This window comes from Solanum dulcamara, chromosome 4 (genome assembly GCF_947179165.1).
Source record: "Solanum dulcamara chromosome 4, daSolDulc1.2, whole genome shotgun sequence".
NCBI classification, from domain to species: Eukaryota; Viridiplantae; Streptophyta; class Magnoliopsida; order Solanales; family Solanaceae; genus Solanum; species Solanum dulcamara.
Window position 1 is genome coordinate 6,437,474 of NC_077240.1, and position 15,783 is coordinate 6,453,256.

General features: G+C 34.0%; 1 protein-coding gene across 2 annotated transcripts; it reads right to left on the reverse strand.

Moving 5' to 3' along the window:
- Positions 1-3,437: 3,437 nt before the first annotated feature.
- LOC129885805 (probable helicase MAGATAMA 3) lies at positions 3,438-15,177 on the reverse strand. 2 transcript variants are annotated; one of them, XM_055960234.1, is made up of 20 exons: positions 15,005-15,177; positions 14,761-14,923; positions 13,828-13,955; positions 13,405-13,602; positions 12,623-12,814; positions 12,369-12,404; positions 11,944-12,032; positions 11,700-11,750; positions 10,967-11,078; positions 10,785-10,890; positions 9,308-9,405; positions 9,108-9,221; positions 8,905-8,997; positions 7,202-7,255; positions 6,413-6,471; positions 5,760-5,844; positions 4,809-5,177; positions 4,523-4,645; positions 4,334-4,420; positions 3,438-3,939 (listed from the first exon to the last, which is right to left on the reverse strand). In XM_055960234.1, exons 1-20 carry the CDS (start codon positions 15,104-15,106, stop codon positions 3,748-3,750), a joined length of 2,451 nt encoding a protein of 816 aa, XP_055816209.1. In that variant the 5' UTR covers positions 15,107-15,177; the 3' UTR covers positions 3,438-3,747. The 2 variants fall into 2 exon arrangements, with proteins under 2 accessions (XP_055816209.1, XP_055816210.1); XM_055960235.1 differs by lacking the exon at positions 14,761-14,923 and having other exon boundaries at positions 15,005-15,092.
- Positions 15,178-15,783: the final 606 nt, after the last annotated feature.

The following is a 15,783-nucleotide window of genomic DNA, read 5'->3' on the forward strand; positions in this document are numbered from 1 at the left end:
AAATTTTAAAAAAATCTAAAAAAAAGTTGATAACTTTTTGAATAGTTATCAAACCCGATGAGTGTTTGAATACTTAAAGGATTAAAATTGATATGTGTATAATTAAGAGACTAAAAATGGTAAAGGGTCATATAGTGTGAAGGATAACATCAAATAGTTCCGAAATAAAATTATAGTGCCATTCAATTTGTCGTTTGGTTGGCAAGTTCAAGATAACTCATCCCGGAATTAATAATTAATACCGAGATAAGTAATCTCTTCTCTTGGGTGGTATAGTAATCCCGAGATAACTAGATAAAGTAGGTAAATAACAAAAATATCTCTTTAAACCTTTTTTATACATCACTTTTCACATTCATAAAGGGTATTTTTGTAACACAAATAATTTATTCTTAAAATTTATATAATACACATTATTTTGATTGCAACAAACCAAACATTCAATAAGAAATAATCTTATCACAACTTATCCCATCATAACTAATCTCATTATAACTTATTACGGCATAACTAATTGCATCATAACTTGTATTCAAATCAAATGACCCCTAAGTGTATAGTTAAGAAACTAAACTTGATAACTTTTTGAATAATTAAAAAACTAAATTCGATAAATGTATAATTAATGGACTATTTTAGACCTACTCCACTAGTTCAAGGACCATTTATAACATTTTCTCGAGTTACTATAGCACACACCAACAAATATTTTTTCTTGCTCCATTTGTACTATTTTATTTGACACTATTTAATTTTACACTATATTTAAAAAAATTAAACTTTAAGATTTAAAATAATCATTAAATATATATATATAGTTATAAATTATTTTATTAAAAATAAAAAAAAGATTTTATAATGAAATTATTTCTGAGATAACATTTTTTTTTAAGTACGTATTAAGAAAAAAATAGTGTGGACGGATTGAATAGTTAACTTTTCCTTCAAGCCAATTCCCCATTTCAAGAAGGAAGAACCTTTTTACCTCCGACAAATATTTTATTTACCTTTTTACCGTACACTTCCTATAAGCCTAGCCCTAGGAAACAATTTACACTCTTCAAATATTATTATATTATTATTAAATGATGATGTGAATTTTCAAAATAAAAATAAGAAAACCATCTTAACTTCAAATTAATTATATAAATGGAGTCTAGATCTATTCATAACTTTAAAAGGGAGAAAAATTATTTTCAATAAAACCGACACATAAAAGTAAAAAAAGAAATAGACCTATTAAAATTTTATAGAGAGGCAAAAAGTATAGTTTAATAAAATCTTAAAAAGAAAAATAAGTTTCTTAAACTTTAGGGGTACTATAGTAATCGCCTTGAACGAAAATAGGAAGTATTGAAAAGTTAAGTTAACATTGCAAAAGGAAAAAAGGATTAGAAGAAAAAAAGAATTAAAATTTTCTCATAATTAAGCCGTATAAAAAAAGGGGTTATAGGGGGGCCATTAAAAAAATATCATATCAGTTTGACTTTTTAATCAATAAATGAAGAAATTTACAGCCGGCAGGAATCTACAAATTCAACAATATGATTTAAAAGGGAAGAAATTAGCAAACTGTAGTAACAACAGATCCGTGAAGGTGGCTGAGTTGAATTTTGTAACAGATAATATCTTAAAAAAAAAAAGGTTAGGAAGCAATTTTTCCTATTAACGTCTTTTTAATTGAGCTCATTGTATTTAAAATTAAATAAATATTGAAAAATGACATTTGGATTTGATTAAATACTCATTTAATCATATTAAATTTGTCTAATTGCGATTGTTATACAAAAGGAAATTTACCCACTACACAGCAAGACAAAAAATAAAAAGGAAATGCCATAATTCTCCCTGAAACCATTTTCTAGTAGATTCGTTTGTCTTTTCCGAAAGCAATATTCTTGGCACTATCCGACAAGTAGAAACTTCTCGGGAATCGGATCAATTCATTTGTTCGGATGGTTTGTTCCGTGTTACTCCGTCGTTCAAAAAAATAATATAATTTAACTTAACACGAAATTTTAAAAAATAAATTTTTTATTTTATTTTATAATTTTAAATTAAAGTTATATTAAATGTATGAGAATATTTTTAAATTTTGTGATCTTAAATATGTCACGTAAAAAATTAAAATTTTATCAAAAAAAAATGAGTCATTCTTTTTGAAACAAGTTAAAAAGAAAAAAAATATTCTTTTTAAAATTGAGAGAGTATTTCATAATGTAACACATCGTGTGTATCGTATAGATTGTATCATTATTTTTTATTATATAGTGTCACATATTCATAATATAAGTGATAAACCTACACCAAATTATAAGGTACGAAATAAAATTACTAGAAAAAAATATAGTAAATAATAAAATAAAATTATTAAAGATAAAATGGGCATCAAATAAATAATTATGTAACTACTATTAATGAAAAGACGTCAGTGGGCTTTCAGACTTAACGTGTCAGACTTGATTTCCTTCTTATTTTGCCCTTTATCTCTCTGTCCCCATTTCAATTCTTTGCTTCTTTTTTTTTTCCTTTTGCAACTTATATCCATTTTTGTGTAAAAGTTAAAATTAATATTTATAGAAGAGAAGAAATTCTAAAAACTAATTAGAATTTTTATTTTTGCTATTCTAAAAGTCAGTGGGTTTTTATTTTTGCTTAAGATTGATGTAGAAAATAAATTTATTTTCAGCTTTATAGAAGAAAAGAAGTTATAAAAGCTTTTGCTATTTGCAAGTTGTGTGCATGAACTAATTAGAAATTTCTAATTTGATTGCAAGCCTCTTCCAATATTTTTTCTAAAGTAAGCATGAGAAACTTCTTCGGAATCTGTAAGAGTATTTTTAATTAAATAGTATGACTATTTTTTTCTTCTTAAGAACTAAACATACAATGTGGTTCCTTGAGTTGAGGATATATTGAGAACAATTTTCTCTCAAATTTCATTTTATGAGATTCCATTGGGTAGGTGGCTGTTGTAAACTTACAACGTGGAATTACATTTTCAAAGTACATCGGAAATTCAAAATAGTTATTTTTAAAATATGTATGATTGAAATTTGTCATTCATTCTACCAATATATATTGTAGTACAGTTTTGAAATTGCTCCACCTTTAATCAAAGGTTTCAAATTTGAATCTGAATATGGAGAAAATCCTATTGGGAGCACCACCCCCAAATGGTGCACCTTATAATGAGCGTCCGAATTTAGTTGGAGCTCCAATGCAGGCACCAAACCAAAAAAGAATCTTGTCGTTCTTTTTGCACAAATGTAGGAGTACTCTTTCAAAACCAACAATTCATCATCACAGAACTTCTAGGTTTAAAAAGTTCTATTATATCTTAAAAGATACTCCTATAAACTATTCAACATTGAAATAAAAAGACACCCCAAATATAGTGAAATGGATATAAAAATTCATATGACCAATCCAACAAGTGTGAGAATGAATCACATCTGATTGATTGAAAAGTGGATGGTAATTTGATTTTACCATTATGCCAATCCTTTTGAACACCAAGTACAAGTAATCATTTATAAGATTAGCCTTACAACAATCTTATATCAAGTTGTTCCAAGCTACTAATAATCAATTGAAATTGAGTCTCTACACTACAATAATTTGGACGACGTCATGATACCTATAAATTATGTTCTAGTATACATATGAATCGAGACTTTGGGAACAATCTTGTAAGGGGAGCTCATATTGGTCAAAAAATGATGGCAGAAAGAATTGTAGACGAACCTAGTCCTCATCGTAGCCCCCTTCTCCTCCAGCATAACCCCCCCAATCATGTTCTTCCGGTGGGGCTTCAGCAACAACGGGCACTTCAATGTCCATATCTTCTGGAGGAGCCTCAGGTTTGTCATGGACAGCTTCCACTTCCATTAATTTGAGATTCTCCTGACTGAAGAATTCAGCGTAGGGCTTGGAGACCTAAAAGGGAAGCCAAATAAACAAATAAATGTTGATTGGATCACAGAAATCAAGGATGTAGCTGAGGTACAATAGGAACATTGCAAAATTGGAAACTCGATAAACTACGTGCAAAGTTGGAGGAGTTCCATAAAGGGAAACGAAACTTAAAATGTGTACCATTAAGCAAAATCTGTTTTGGAGTGTAATAAAGGAACAAAAGAAAAACAGACAGCACAAGAATAAGGTGATTTTTTTTCCTAGTTCACTACACAAGGCCAACACAATTCTTTTTCTTTTTTTGCTCCTAAGGAACTGGGTATCCTCTTTCTTTACCTCATCCCTCGTTTTTCAGTGCCATGCCAAGATATATCTCACCATGGAATACTAATATAATTATGTCTTGAGTTTTTACCTTGTAGAGCGCATTTCTCTTCTCCGCGCTCTCAACTAAATTTTGCCAACGTGCATCTCTTCTTAACGTGGATGCAGAACCAACAACCTAAAATCAAAATGAAGAACATTGTTTACAGAACATTAACTGTCTTACGAAGGGTAGGATTGGGCACTAGAAAATTATCATTTAAGTTTGCTAAATGAATACCAGGACAGAAGACCGTGCTCTGGTTATGCCAACATTCATTCGCCGATAATCAGCAACAAAACCAATTCCTTTATCTTTGCTTGCTCGAACACATGAAAATATTGCAACGTCTTTTTCACGTCCCTGTAACAAAGTGAAATTATTTTCTCTCTACCAAATACAGAGAAGAAAGTGAATCAAACCGTCAAGTATGATGGCCTTCACAGAACCAAAAGCCTGAATCTCATTTAGCAAAATCAAGTGCTAAATGATACAGGACATCTGTCAGAAGAGATCAAAAGACTACCTGGAAACCATCAACAGTGTTGATATCAACTACTTTGTCAGACTCCACTCCAAAGGTTTCTCGGAATTTTTGACGCAAAAGTTTGACTTGATGCCTATATGGTGATATAATAGCTAGCCGGGAACTTGATTTAAGCTCTGGATATCTGGAGACCAGTTTGTGATACATTGCAAGCACAAATTCAACCTCATCAACATTTTGCCAAGAACCACTTCCAGATGGCTGGGACTCCTTCCCGTCGTGAATGTCAAAAAAGCAAAAAGGTCCAAAGCAACGGTATTCGTGCCAAGAGCGCTTTGTCTGCTCTTCAACATCAGGTCCATCTTCAAGAGCCTCCTCGTAAAATTCTCTGGAAGGGAAGTTCCTTATCTGTAATTTGATACAACTACATTAATATATTCCCAAAATAGAGACATATTGAACTTCCTGCCATGGGCCTATTGAACTCAACATTGCATTTGAAGTTACAATTATATTTTCTTTTCTTTGTTGTCTGTTCCAAATTGTGCAAGGACTCTGCATCTACCATCTATCTTCAATTTCTCAAGCCTCACTTTCTGTCATTTTCAAATATTATTTTCTCCCAGATGAAAAGCAATAAGGATGCACGATTCATAGGTAAAACATTTGATCTTCTTTGAGTCATCAGTCAAAGCTCTACATTCCCAATGCTTCAGGGTATGATGCAAGCACAATGCAAACAGTAAACAAAATCAGCATCCCTGTTGAATGTTATTCTATTAGAAACCAAGTCTCTAAAACCATTTTCTAGTAAAATGGGCATAGGACAATGACAACAGTATTATTTTGCTGTTAGTAATTGGAACGAAGACCTAAAAGTTTCTAGAGCTTTTGGAAACATGTCTGGACGTTGATTATATGGGATTGATGTCTCAGCAGTTGCATAAAATGTGCCAGTTCATAATGCCATAAAAGACAATACTCGCAAACCTCTGGATGCATGCGATATTGAGTCTTCAGCATCTGTACTGGATATCCCGCCCTCTGAAGTCTCTCAAATAAGCTGACGCAATATCTGTCAATTCCACACCGAAGGAGGAAAATGAAATTAGAGAAACAGGAATTAGGATTTCCAAGGACTTTTCTGGTAACTTGGAACAGTTGGACTTTTTCTCGAAAAATGAAAACAAAGCTATTTCCATTTTCATTTCTAAACACACTTTAGATATTATATTTGTCATACAGAGATTCTAGACCTAAACATGATAAACAAGTTTTATAGTAAAATCATATTTATTTCTTGAAGAAAGTTTGTAATGATTAAAAGAAAAAACAGTTAGAAATAGGAAACCAAGCAGGAAACGAATGGAAGAACTGGAGCAGAGTTGGTGAGGGTGTGAGATGTGGAACAGAGGAGATTGGCAGGTCAAAGGATGGGGATCCCTGGTGGGATAGGTAAGCCTGGAGAGTCAAAGGAGCTGAATGAATTTTTTTTTATGGTCCTTTAAAACATCACTTCTTTACACAAGATGGCAGCAGAAAGTTACAAGAGCCTGTGCACTTGTTTCTCGAAAGTGATAAGAGGCAAAAATACTTCAGTTTCATGATCTTTTATTTACAGTAAGTACATGCAGTTGCTTTACCCAAATTTTCCAGCAATAGGTGAGATCACAGTGGCTGGTAGTTGGACTGGATCACCGACCTGTAAAAAATGGGAAAGATAAAATAAAAAAGAAAGTTTAAAATGTTTCCTGAAATTCAGTTTCATATCAAAGGAGAAAAGGAATAATACTGCTTTCAAAATTCTCTTCAGCATAGAAAAGGAATAATGTGTTTTAAAATGATACTGAAAACACAGATCAGTATCATTGAATCAGAAGTGCTCATATGTAGCAAGGGAACTTTGGCACGCAAATAGTTGTTTTTTGATAAACAAAAATAGTTACTAATGTATAATAGAACTTAAAAGTTTGGAACACACATAGTAAGTACTTCTCTAATGTCTAGGGCAACAGTTAAAATATTTTATCTTCTATAGACTAACCATTTCTTGTTTTTTTTTTGTTTTTTTTTTTACAGTTTCACTCACCCAACAAGTGAACATGTTCAAATACTGTTGATTTTTTTTAGTAGGGTGGAGAGATAAGGTTCACTCTTTAAATAAATGAAGGATAAAATATAGGAAATATGAGTTCTTAGCTATCATGACACAAAAAGTAGACAATATGTTGGAAATCTCACAAAGGAGAAGTCAATATAAAGGCGGAGAGACTAATATCATTCATGTCAAATCCATGGAGTTACTTTTAATGCCAGATGAAAATAACAGTCATCACCACGGGAAGTATGCCCAAATCACCCAACTCAAGGAATACTATACAATTAATAAACAATTGAGGAAACAACATGCATATTTGCATCAACATCCATACCAGGAATACTTGTTTGCATCCATTGGACAACGGGAGAAGTGTCGATGGCTCCACCTGTTTAATAATGACGTTAAGGGTTGCTCCACACAAGCCATTATGAGAAAAATCTAGAAGCTCAATAAATCTGGTCAGCAAATCCAGTTAGTTCACATACAACAGTACAAGGCAGCTCAACAAATAGTATTAACAGAAGATATTTCATAACTTACACGTATAGTCAGGAACATGATTATCAAGGAGTTTCAAGCGTTAGTTTGACTTACATATTAGTATGTTAAGGGATATTAGTCTTACTCTTGTTGTTTCTTGTACTTCGATTTCATAGTATTTTGTTGTAGTTACTGCTCCTTTTTTCAGACTGCTTTGCCATGCTCCCTATAGTATTTTGTCATGGCTTCTCCACTTCATCATTTCCTTTACGATCTGGTTTGAATTGCTTTTCCTTGAGAGGAGGGTCTATCAGAAACAACCTATCTACCTCCTAAGGTAGGGGGTAAGGACTATGCGTACACTCTACCCTCCCCAAACCACACTCGTGGGATTACACTAGGTATGTTGGTGGTGGTGGTGGTATATTATTACACTAGGTATGTTGAATTTATTTATTTTTTTGATAAGGAAATTTGAAATTTTGAAACTTCTCATACCCCACAGTGGGATTGCACAGGGTATGTTGTTGAAATTTGGAAACTTATTAGTGGCATACGAATTAGCGATATTACAGGTCTGTCATAGTTTGGTACAGTCCAGAAAGGGAATTTTGCAATGGTCATTGTGTTCCTATTTGACTGGAACTCATTGGGGGAAAAAAGGCCTTTAACCCCATATCGTTTAGGCACTCTGCAGTTCACCTCCCCCTGTAGTATGAATAGAAGTGTAGCACCTCCCTACTTTTCACAAACCTGGCATTTTACTGACTGCAGTACCTCCCTGTAAAAGTGCCTTTGATATGGTCAAAGCCAGTAAGAATGGTTTTAACCACATTTTCCCCCTAAAGCAGAACCGTACATCCCTATCTTTTCCCTTAGCAAGTGCAATATTTCCACTACATAGAGTATGACCACTTGAGCAACTTCCGTTTAAATTATCTAAGATTCCTAAACTGTTAATGCATTTTCCATAAGATCAGGACCAGAAAAGCAAATTCCTCATTTAACATGAACTGCACTTTTTTCATTCCAGACCATTTAAACATATTTGTATGAAGTTAGGTATGACTCAATGGAGTTCTCCATAACATTAGGACCAATTGCATACACTGTAGGATTATTTTTCAATAATTTGCAATTTGGTACTAATATTTTGCTTGTGCGCTATGACACTTCTAATGGGTTTTATTTTTTTTTTAGGGAAAAAGGTCAAACATAACCCTGAAGTCAGTTTCATCATTTCTATTAAGTTTACTAAAATAGACTATATTTCAGGATCTCAAGGAAGGAAGGGGCTTGGAAGATATCACGGGTGTGGGAAACAAACTTTAAAATGCAAAAAAGGTAAAGTAAATGAATATACAAAGCATTACTAGCTGTACCCAATGAAGAGGAAAAACAAATGACAATGACAGCAAAAACAATAAGGACTGTGTTGTTCAGCTGATATTACCATATATTGGCATGTAATAGTCATTAGATTTTCTTTTTATAAGGATAATCATTACATTCTATCCTAGGTTATAGAGGACACAGTAAGACGCAGTAACTTACAGCTTGAGCAGCTTCATCTATTATAACAACGTCAAAACCACGATTCAATTTAGTGAAAACAGGGGAAGCACTGAAGCTAAGAGTGGAGAACACCTGCACATCATAGGTTAGTCATTGACTGGCTTTAGGTAGTTATAGAAAGAAGGTCCAACTGACATTGAGTGGACTTCTGTTGGTTATAGAAAGAGGTCCAACTGGCATACAATTACAGCCTCATCCAGAATAGAAGCACGAATGCTGTCTTTATCTTTCACAGGCCCTCCTTGCTTCTGCCTATCACCAATTTGTGAGTCCATGCCGGACAGCCTTTGTTCCACCTACATATACATAAGCCTACCAGGTGAACATCTGCAATTGGCACTGGAATCTCTAGAAATATGAGAGACAAGTGCAAGGTACAGACTAGGTAATCCATGGAGACTGCCTGCACAGAATGATGAGCCTTAAGACCAATTCGTACTATTTTAGGACTGTATGCACGGTCATTTTCATCCCGGATACCTGAAATTGATAATCCTTTTTATAAGGACCTGAAAGTGATAATCATAAATGCAATTTTGCAGCAGAAGACATTCCATATCTCCGAGCACAAGGCTGTTTGTGATTTTCTTTCATAAGACGATAAAATGTGGGCATAGATCTTTACTGCTGATTACATAGGCTAAAGAAACAAATGCATGCATAAGTAGAATCTTTATTTTTCAAGGGGTGATAAATACATGCAGAAGTAAAATCAATTCAGAAGAGGCAGAGCATCTCATTTCTTTGCTATAGTTCATATCATAGCTCCCAATTAAAAAATCATGTTATCTTTTCAAAGTCACCTTTAAAGTTGGAATAAAAACCATCATAGGAATAGAATTTCTTTTTGTGAATCTTCCAATCATGCAAGATCATAGGCTATGCTTTTTAGACAATAATTGATACTACAGAGGGTTTTGTTTGTGTTGCTGATATCTTCCAAGCCCTTGTGATGATTCTCTAATGCTCAAGTGTTTGCTTCGACAGGCTGCAATTTCTTCACTTTGTTGCAACTCTGAACCTTAGAAAAGCTGTAGATTCTCTTTCAGGTTTTCCCACATTTAAGCCTACTACCTTAAAGCGCAAGCTTCTTCTACGTTATATTCTGATGGCCTTGAAACAACCTCCAAGAACTCAAACTACTGTATATTACACTACTACAGGAATGATCTGCCGTGCACTTCGCTCAAATCTTCTGTCTAAAAGCCTATGCTTCCGCTGCCAATATTTGCATGCTGGTTGGCCTACAGTTCTAGCACCCATCACATATCTTTATTTATGAAAAGGAACCAGAACATAAATTTCACATCTAATTTTTTACCTGAAAAAACTATGGCTGGTGATATTGCCATCACAGGATAGAAAGTCGCTATATTTTCTCTGAGTTCCAATTTAAGAGAAGATGACCAAAAGATAAATTTGACTTCTATTCTTTACCTTGAATAACATTGCATTTGGGTGATACAGCTCAAGGTAAAGAGTTCCTACAGGTTTACTGATGACTGCATTCCCTTGGGTAACCAGTAATGTAAGGCTGGTTAAGCAAATTTAAGTATACCAACATTTCTCATAGCACTCATCAACTTTATTATCACATTGTTGTAAGTTATATCTATTTCATTTTACAAGTGAAACAGATACTAAAAGCTTCAAAGTCACTGATATAACAACAGTGAACAGATCAGTTCTTCATGCAATTTTCAGAATAATGGAAATTTCACATTGTAAAAGCTCAAAAGGAGCAGAAAAGTGTCCTATAATTTTGTAAATTGAACAATCACGTAATGATATTCATACACAGCATAGCAAAATCACCACAACTTGTGTGAGAAGAAATCCATACATAACAAAGAGCGTACCAGTGTTTATAATGCGCAATACAATCTCGTCGAGCGCAGAATTTGACGGAGCACAAACTAGGACACGAACACGATACTTTCGACTGGAATTAACTACTTCTGGTTTCTAAAAATACAGTTTAGAGTAAGACGGTGCAAATTTAAATTTCTCATATCATTATGATGGACAACATCAAACATACCAAGTCATTGCCAGATGTAGGGAAAAATCCATCATCCCCATCTATTGGCATTTCTTGGTCTAGAGGATTAATCCCAGCTAACCATGGAGATGCTTGTCCCCAGTGTTTGTATCTGCAAGTTCAAACATTTTACCCTATGAGATACTCAAAAGATGCAAGGTCTTCAAGAGATCTGGAAAGGAATCCTTCACACAATTCTGACTTCGAACCTATACAGACTATGCATGTATCTTGAAGAAGCATTGTTGGTAAAATAGGGGAGACAAGTTGTCAACAGCCAACAAAATACACCCATAAACTGTATAGATCACTCAGCCAATAAAATCCAAAAGAATACACCATCTTCCACCCCGGTTTTCCATCCATCCAGAAAGAAAGGAGATGTTGGATCTTCACAATAATCAGTTAACAAGTGTATATATAATTAGCTTCATCTCCACAGTCAAAGGATCTTGCTTCTAGATATGGTGGCACAACATGGAAAACAAAATGATGCACACAATGGTTTTTACACTGTCATTTCAATATGCTTGAGTATTATAGAGTTAGTGAAGATTTTATCTCCAGATTTTCCACTTAATCCTTTCATCATGTAGAGTTTAAAAGGCAGCATATACACGTATGTATGGGTGGTAAATAACATAGATACATCAACACATTTTTTTGATAAGTATATCAATCAGCCTGTATTCATAAATATCAACAGGAGTTCATGTGTGTTCTGTAGACATACTTGTCTGTCATGGATAATTCTGGTCCACGTTTTACACTGCTCAACTTCACCCTGCACAAATTCAGTAGATAAAGAGAATGTGTTATCCTTTCCATTAGGAAAAAATTTTGTATTATATACAGATAAACAGAATAAAGGTGAGCCCTTAATGTTTTCCGGCAAAGGCAATATGCCATAGCAACAACCAGAGTTCTATTCTAATATGAATTCATCTGCAGTAACTAAGAAAAACTAAGCAGCATACCTGTTGGAATGTACTCTAGCAGGAGTTGCATGCAAAATGGCACTGAGAATCCCAAGGATGGTTTGTGTTTTTCCAGTCCCTGGTGGACCCTAAAGTAATGAACTTTGTTAAATACCTAACTCTATTAAAGTTCCAACTTCTTGGTTAGAAGCATCAAGGAGACTAGATTAACTTGAATATCAACCACTGCCTTTCCAAAATTTATACACTAATCTCTTTTTGCGGTAACTTCGATAAATTAAAGGAATCAGACTGTATTCTTCATGGAATAAACAAAAACACACAATTGAGCACTGAGAAGCTCCATTCATCATGGCTTTTCAAGATACATACGTACATAAATCACAAAAATAGTACATTTGAAAGAGCATAAGAGAAGGCATGTTTTGTCTATATAACCTAGAGAATAAATGGATAAGTCAAACCTGTATTAACACAAAAGTTTTCCGTGAAAGCCCTGCCTGCAAAGAGAAATGTTGAATGAGAACAATGTATGCTAAGTTTTACATGACATAAGAACTACTAATAGGTCATGAGGGGGGACAGAAGCACTGAGCTGGTATAGACGGCATATATCCATTGAAATATACATGTGTGTGTGTGCGCGCTCTTATGTAAAATTTAATACATTAGAAAGGTGCTTACTGCATATAATGATAAATTTGTTTTAGAAACTCACATTAATAGCATCAAGCTGAGACTTGTTGTGATTGCTTTCAAGAAATTCCTTCAAAGGTCTAGATATTTTCCAGGCATGATCTTCTGTAGAATGATTGCTATCAGCTGCTGATAGTATCAAATCCTTGAATGGGAGGGAGCTCACTGACCGTAGAGCAACATATTCGCGGGCTATAGTTGATAAACTGCATATCTGCAAATTGAAGCACGTATGTCAAAAAGGAAAATCACTTCACAAGAGTATATGATACTTTATTTTCATCTTTAAATGCAGTACCAATTTGACTATATAGGAACTGAACTTTTTGTTCACTCAGTAATATTAACACTGAAGCAGACGAATAAATTAGCCTGTCTCAGCAAAGTTCGCTGCAAATCATATGAATCTGCTGCTTGCTTGGAACATGCTGGGGAATTGATACATCTCCACCATGACTGACTTACCAAGATTTCACTAACATAAATAATTACGTTCACCTTAAGAAACATAGAGCATCTCTACTGCAACTTAACACAGTTTTCGTACATGAAGAACCAAAATCAGGCATAGCATTATTTCCATCAATAACCTTTAAAGTTTGGTTTAGCTCAATTTATAAGTTTGATATAGACAGACTCAACATCTCGTTTTTCAAAGTGGAGTTTCATCCAGAAAGTATAATAAACTCAGCCCAAGTGTTACATGTTTACCACATGTAAGAAGGCGTAAGGTAGAATCACAAAGAAATCAAATATATTGGAAGACCTAAATTTGACAAGAATTTATAAGTTACGTCGGGGTACCTTAAGAACATGCAAAAGCTTCGCATTTTCTGTAACAAGAGGACGCATGCTCAAAAGCCTCGAGCAAGCTTCAGTCTCCTGTGTATTCAATTGTTTGACCTCTCCACTAAGGTGCATCCGAAGTCTCATTTTGTCTGGTCTCCGATCCTCAACCAACGCAAACGCATACGCAGTTGGGAGTCTCTTACCGTCTCCAAACTGCAAATATTTCGCCACAAGCACCCAGATATTGAAGGAAAAATTTAATTTCGGACTATCAAGAGGCCTCAGAAAGAAAACAATGACGTACAGTGATCACATTATAATGCTTGTATTCAAATTAAGTAAGATGGCGTGGGGACACAATTTTTTTAACACCTATTCTGGACTAAATAAAAAGTAAACAACTGAAAAGCATAAAGACAGTTCACAGAAATAGGGTACCTCCTTATTTGAAAGTAACAACAGATCATTCTGTGATATTGATTCAGCATCACTGCATGAAATCATTGGAAAGTGAAATCCGTCAACCTCACTGCACCCTACAGTTACTGCCTTCATCCAAAGTGTCTCTACAATACCCGAGAACAAATATGCTGAGTACATGAATACAGAGTCAACCAAATAAAATGATAAAATGAAACTTGAAGATACACCAATATAAGCTTCGAGTTATGTAGATGAAATTACAATTTCGGTGATAAATTGTGAAAATATTATTCGCTCTCAAGTTTTAAAGACAAAAAGAGTAATCGTAATAGTATTAGTTGTTCTTAAGTTCATTTAGTTGTAGTAATTGCAAAAATGAAAATCCAATAACATATGCATAAGTTCAATGGTCAACAAGTGGACAGGACAGGGTCATCCTTCCTTTGATCTACTAAAGCCTCTGTAAGGCTGCCCAAACAATGAACAACGAGAAAAACTACTAATGTGCTTCAATCCCAAGTTAGTTGGGGTCACCTATATGAAATTTGGACCCTTTCATTCCAATATTAATGGCAAATTATTCAAAATCTTCGAATTTTTCAAGGGATAGTTCTTGTCAATCTGGACTTGGTTTAAGTTTGAGGTGTCGTTGTCTTTTAGTATGCTTCTATATCATAGAAATCCACATACACATCAACTTCCTCTTAATTGGGCACATCAACTTTGTCTTAATTTGACTTATCCTAACCCAAACTCAACTTGAAAACATAACAAAAGATATATAATTCTTCACTGAAATGGAAAAAAAAACTAAGGGGGTGGGGAAAACACGAAAAATCTTGGGGGAACGATCACTTAAAGTGAGTTTTTCTTTTTCTCTTGGTAAAATCTCAAATATATTAACAATGTGGGGTTAAATAGGTAGCTAACAAGAACAAGAACAAGTACCCTCTTCTTCATCATCTTTTTTCCCTTGTACGATTTGAGCTTTGACTTCTTCAAATAAAAGAGGTTCGAATGTTGCAAGATAATCTTGAACATCTTTGTACGAGTTCTTGGCTTTTTTCAGAACAAGAGCATTGTCATCATCCCCTTTACCCTTATTCTTCCGCTAAATAAATTGAAATAAGATATTAACACCAACATATACAAAAGAGAAAATTGCAAAAAAAAAAAAAGATAGTGAAATTACATCGGATTCTTTGAGGAGACGAAGATAGTCCCAGCTTAGAACAATTCTGTAGAAGCGTAGACTTAACGCTTCTTCGTCCAACTTGTTCTTGTCGACCGCCATTTGAGAAACGGGAGAAAAGCAACTGCCCTTCTTGTGGGTTTAGGGAAATTACAGGGTTTTGGGGGAAGGAAGAAGCATTATATAGTTTGGCGTTTCCGGCTTTTTTTTTTTTTTTTTTTTTGTTATACTTGTTCGGACGATTGTTATTCATTGTTTCATATTTTATTATATTATATTGGAGAAAATAGCCAAATGCTTTTTTAATTTATTCGTTAATTTTCAATTATATATTTATATTTTATGGGGTTCTATTATCCCCTAAACTATTTAAAAGTGGAATAATTTCACCCTAAAAAGTCATAACCAGATATGTGTTTGATGGTGATATACATGCGCCCAACAGTTATATTTATTGATTAATTTAATCTTTAATTATTTTCTCCTTATTCAGTTGTCTTTTCTTCCCCAACCATGACAACACTCCTTCTCATAGCAAAACCTCTCACAACAATGACGGTACTCACTTTTTCTTCTCAAAATCTCCAAATCTATTATTTTCCTCAAAATCACTACATTAACTCTTTTCGTTGGCTTCCTAAACTCTCTGTACCATTACATTATTTTTGCGCTTTTTGATTTTTCGATTTCAAATCCTCCACTTCTTACCTCTAAATTCTGAACTTATCGAATGAAAGTTCAAGCTCAAACCCATCAAAAATCATACTTCAATCTTCACT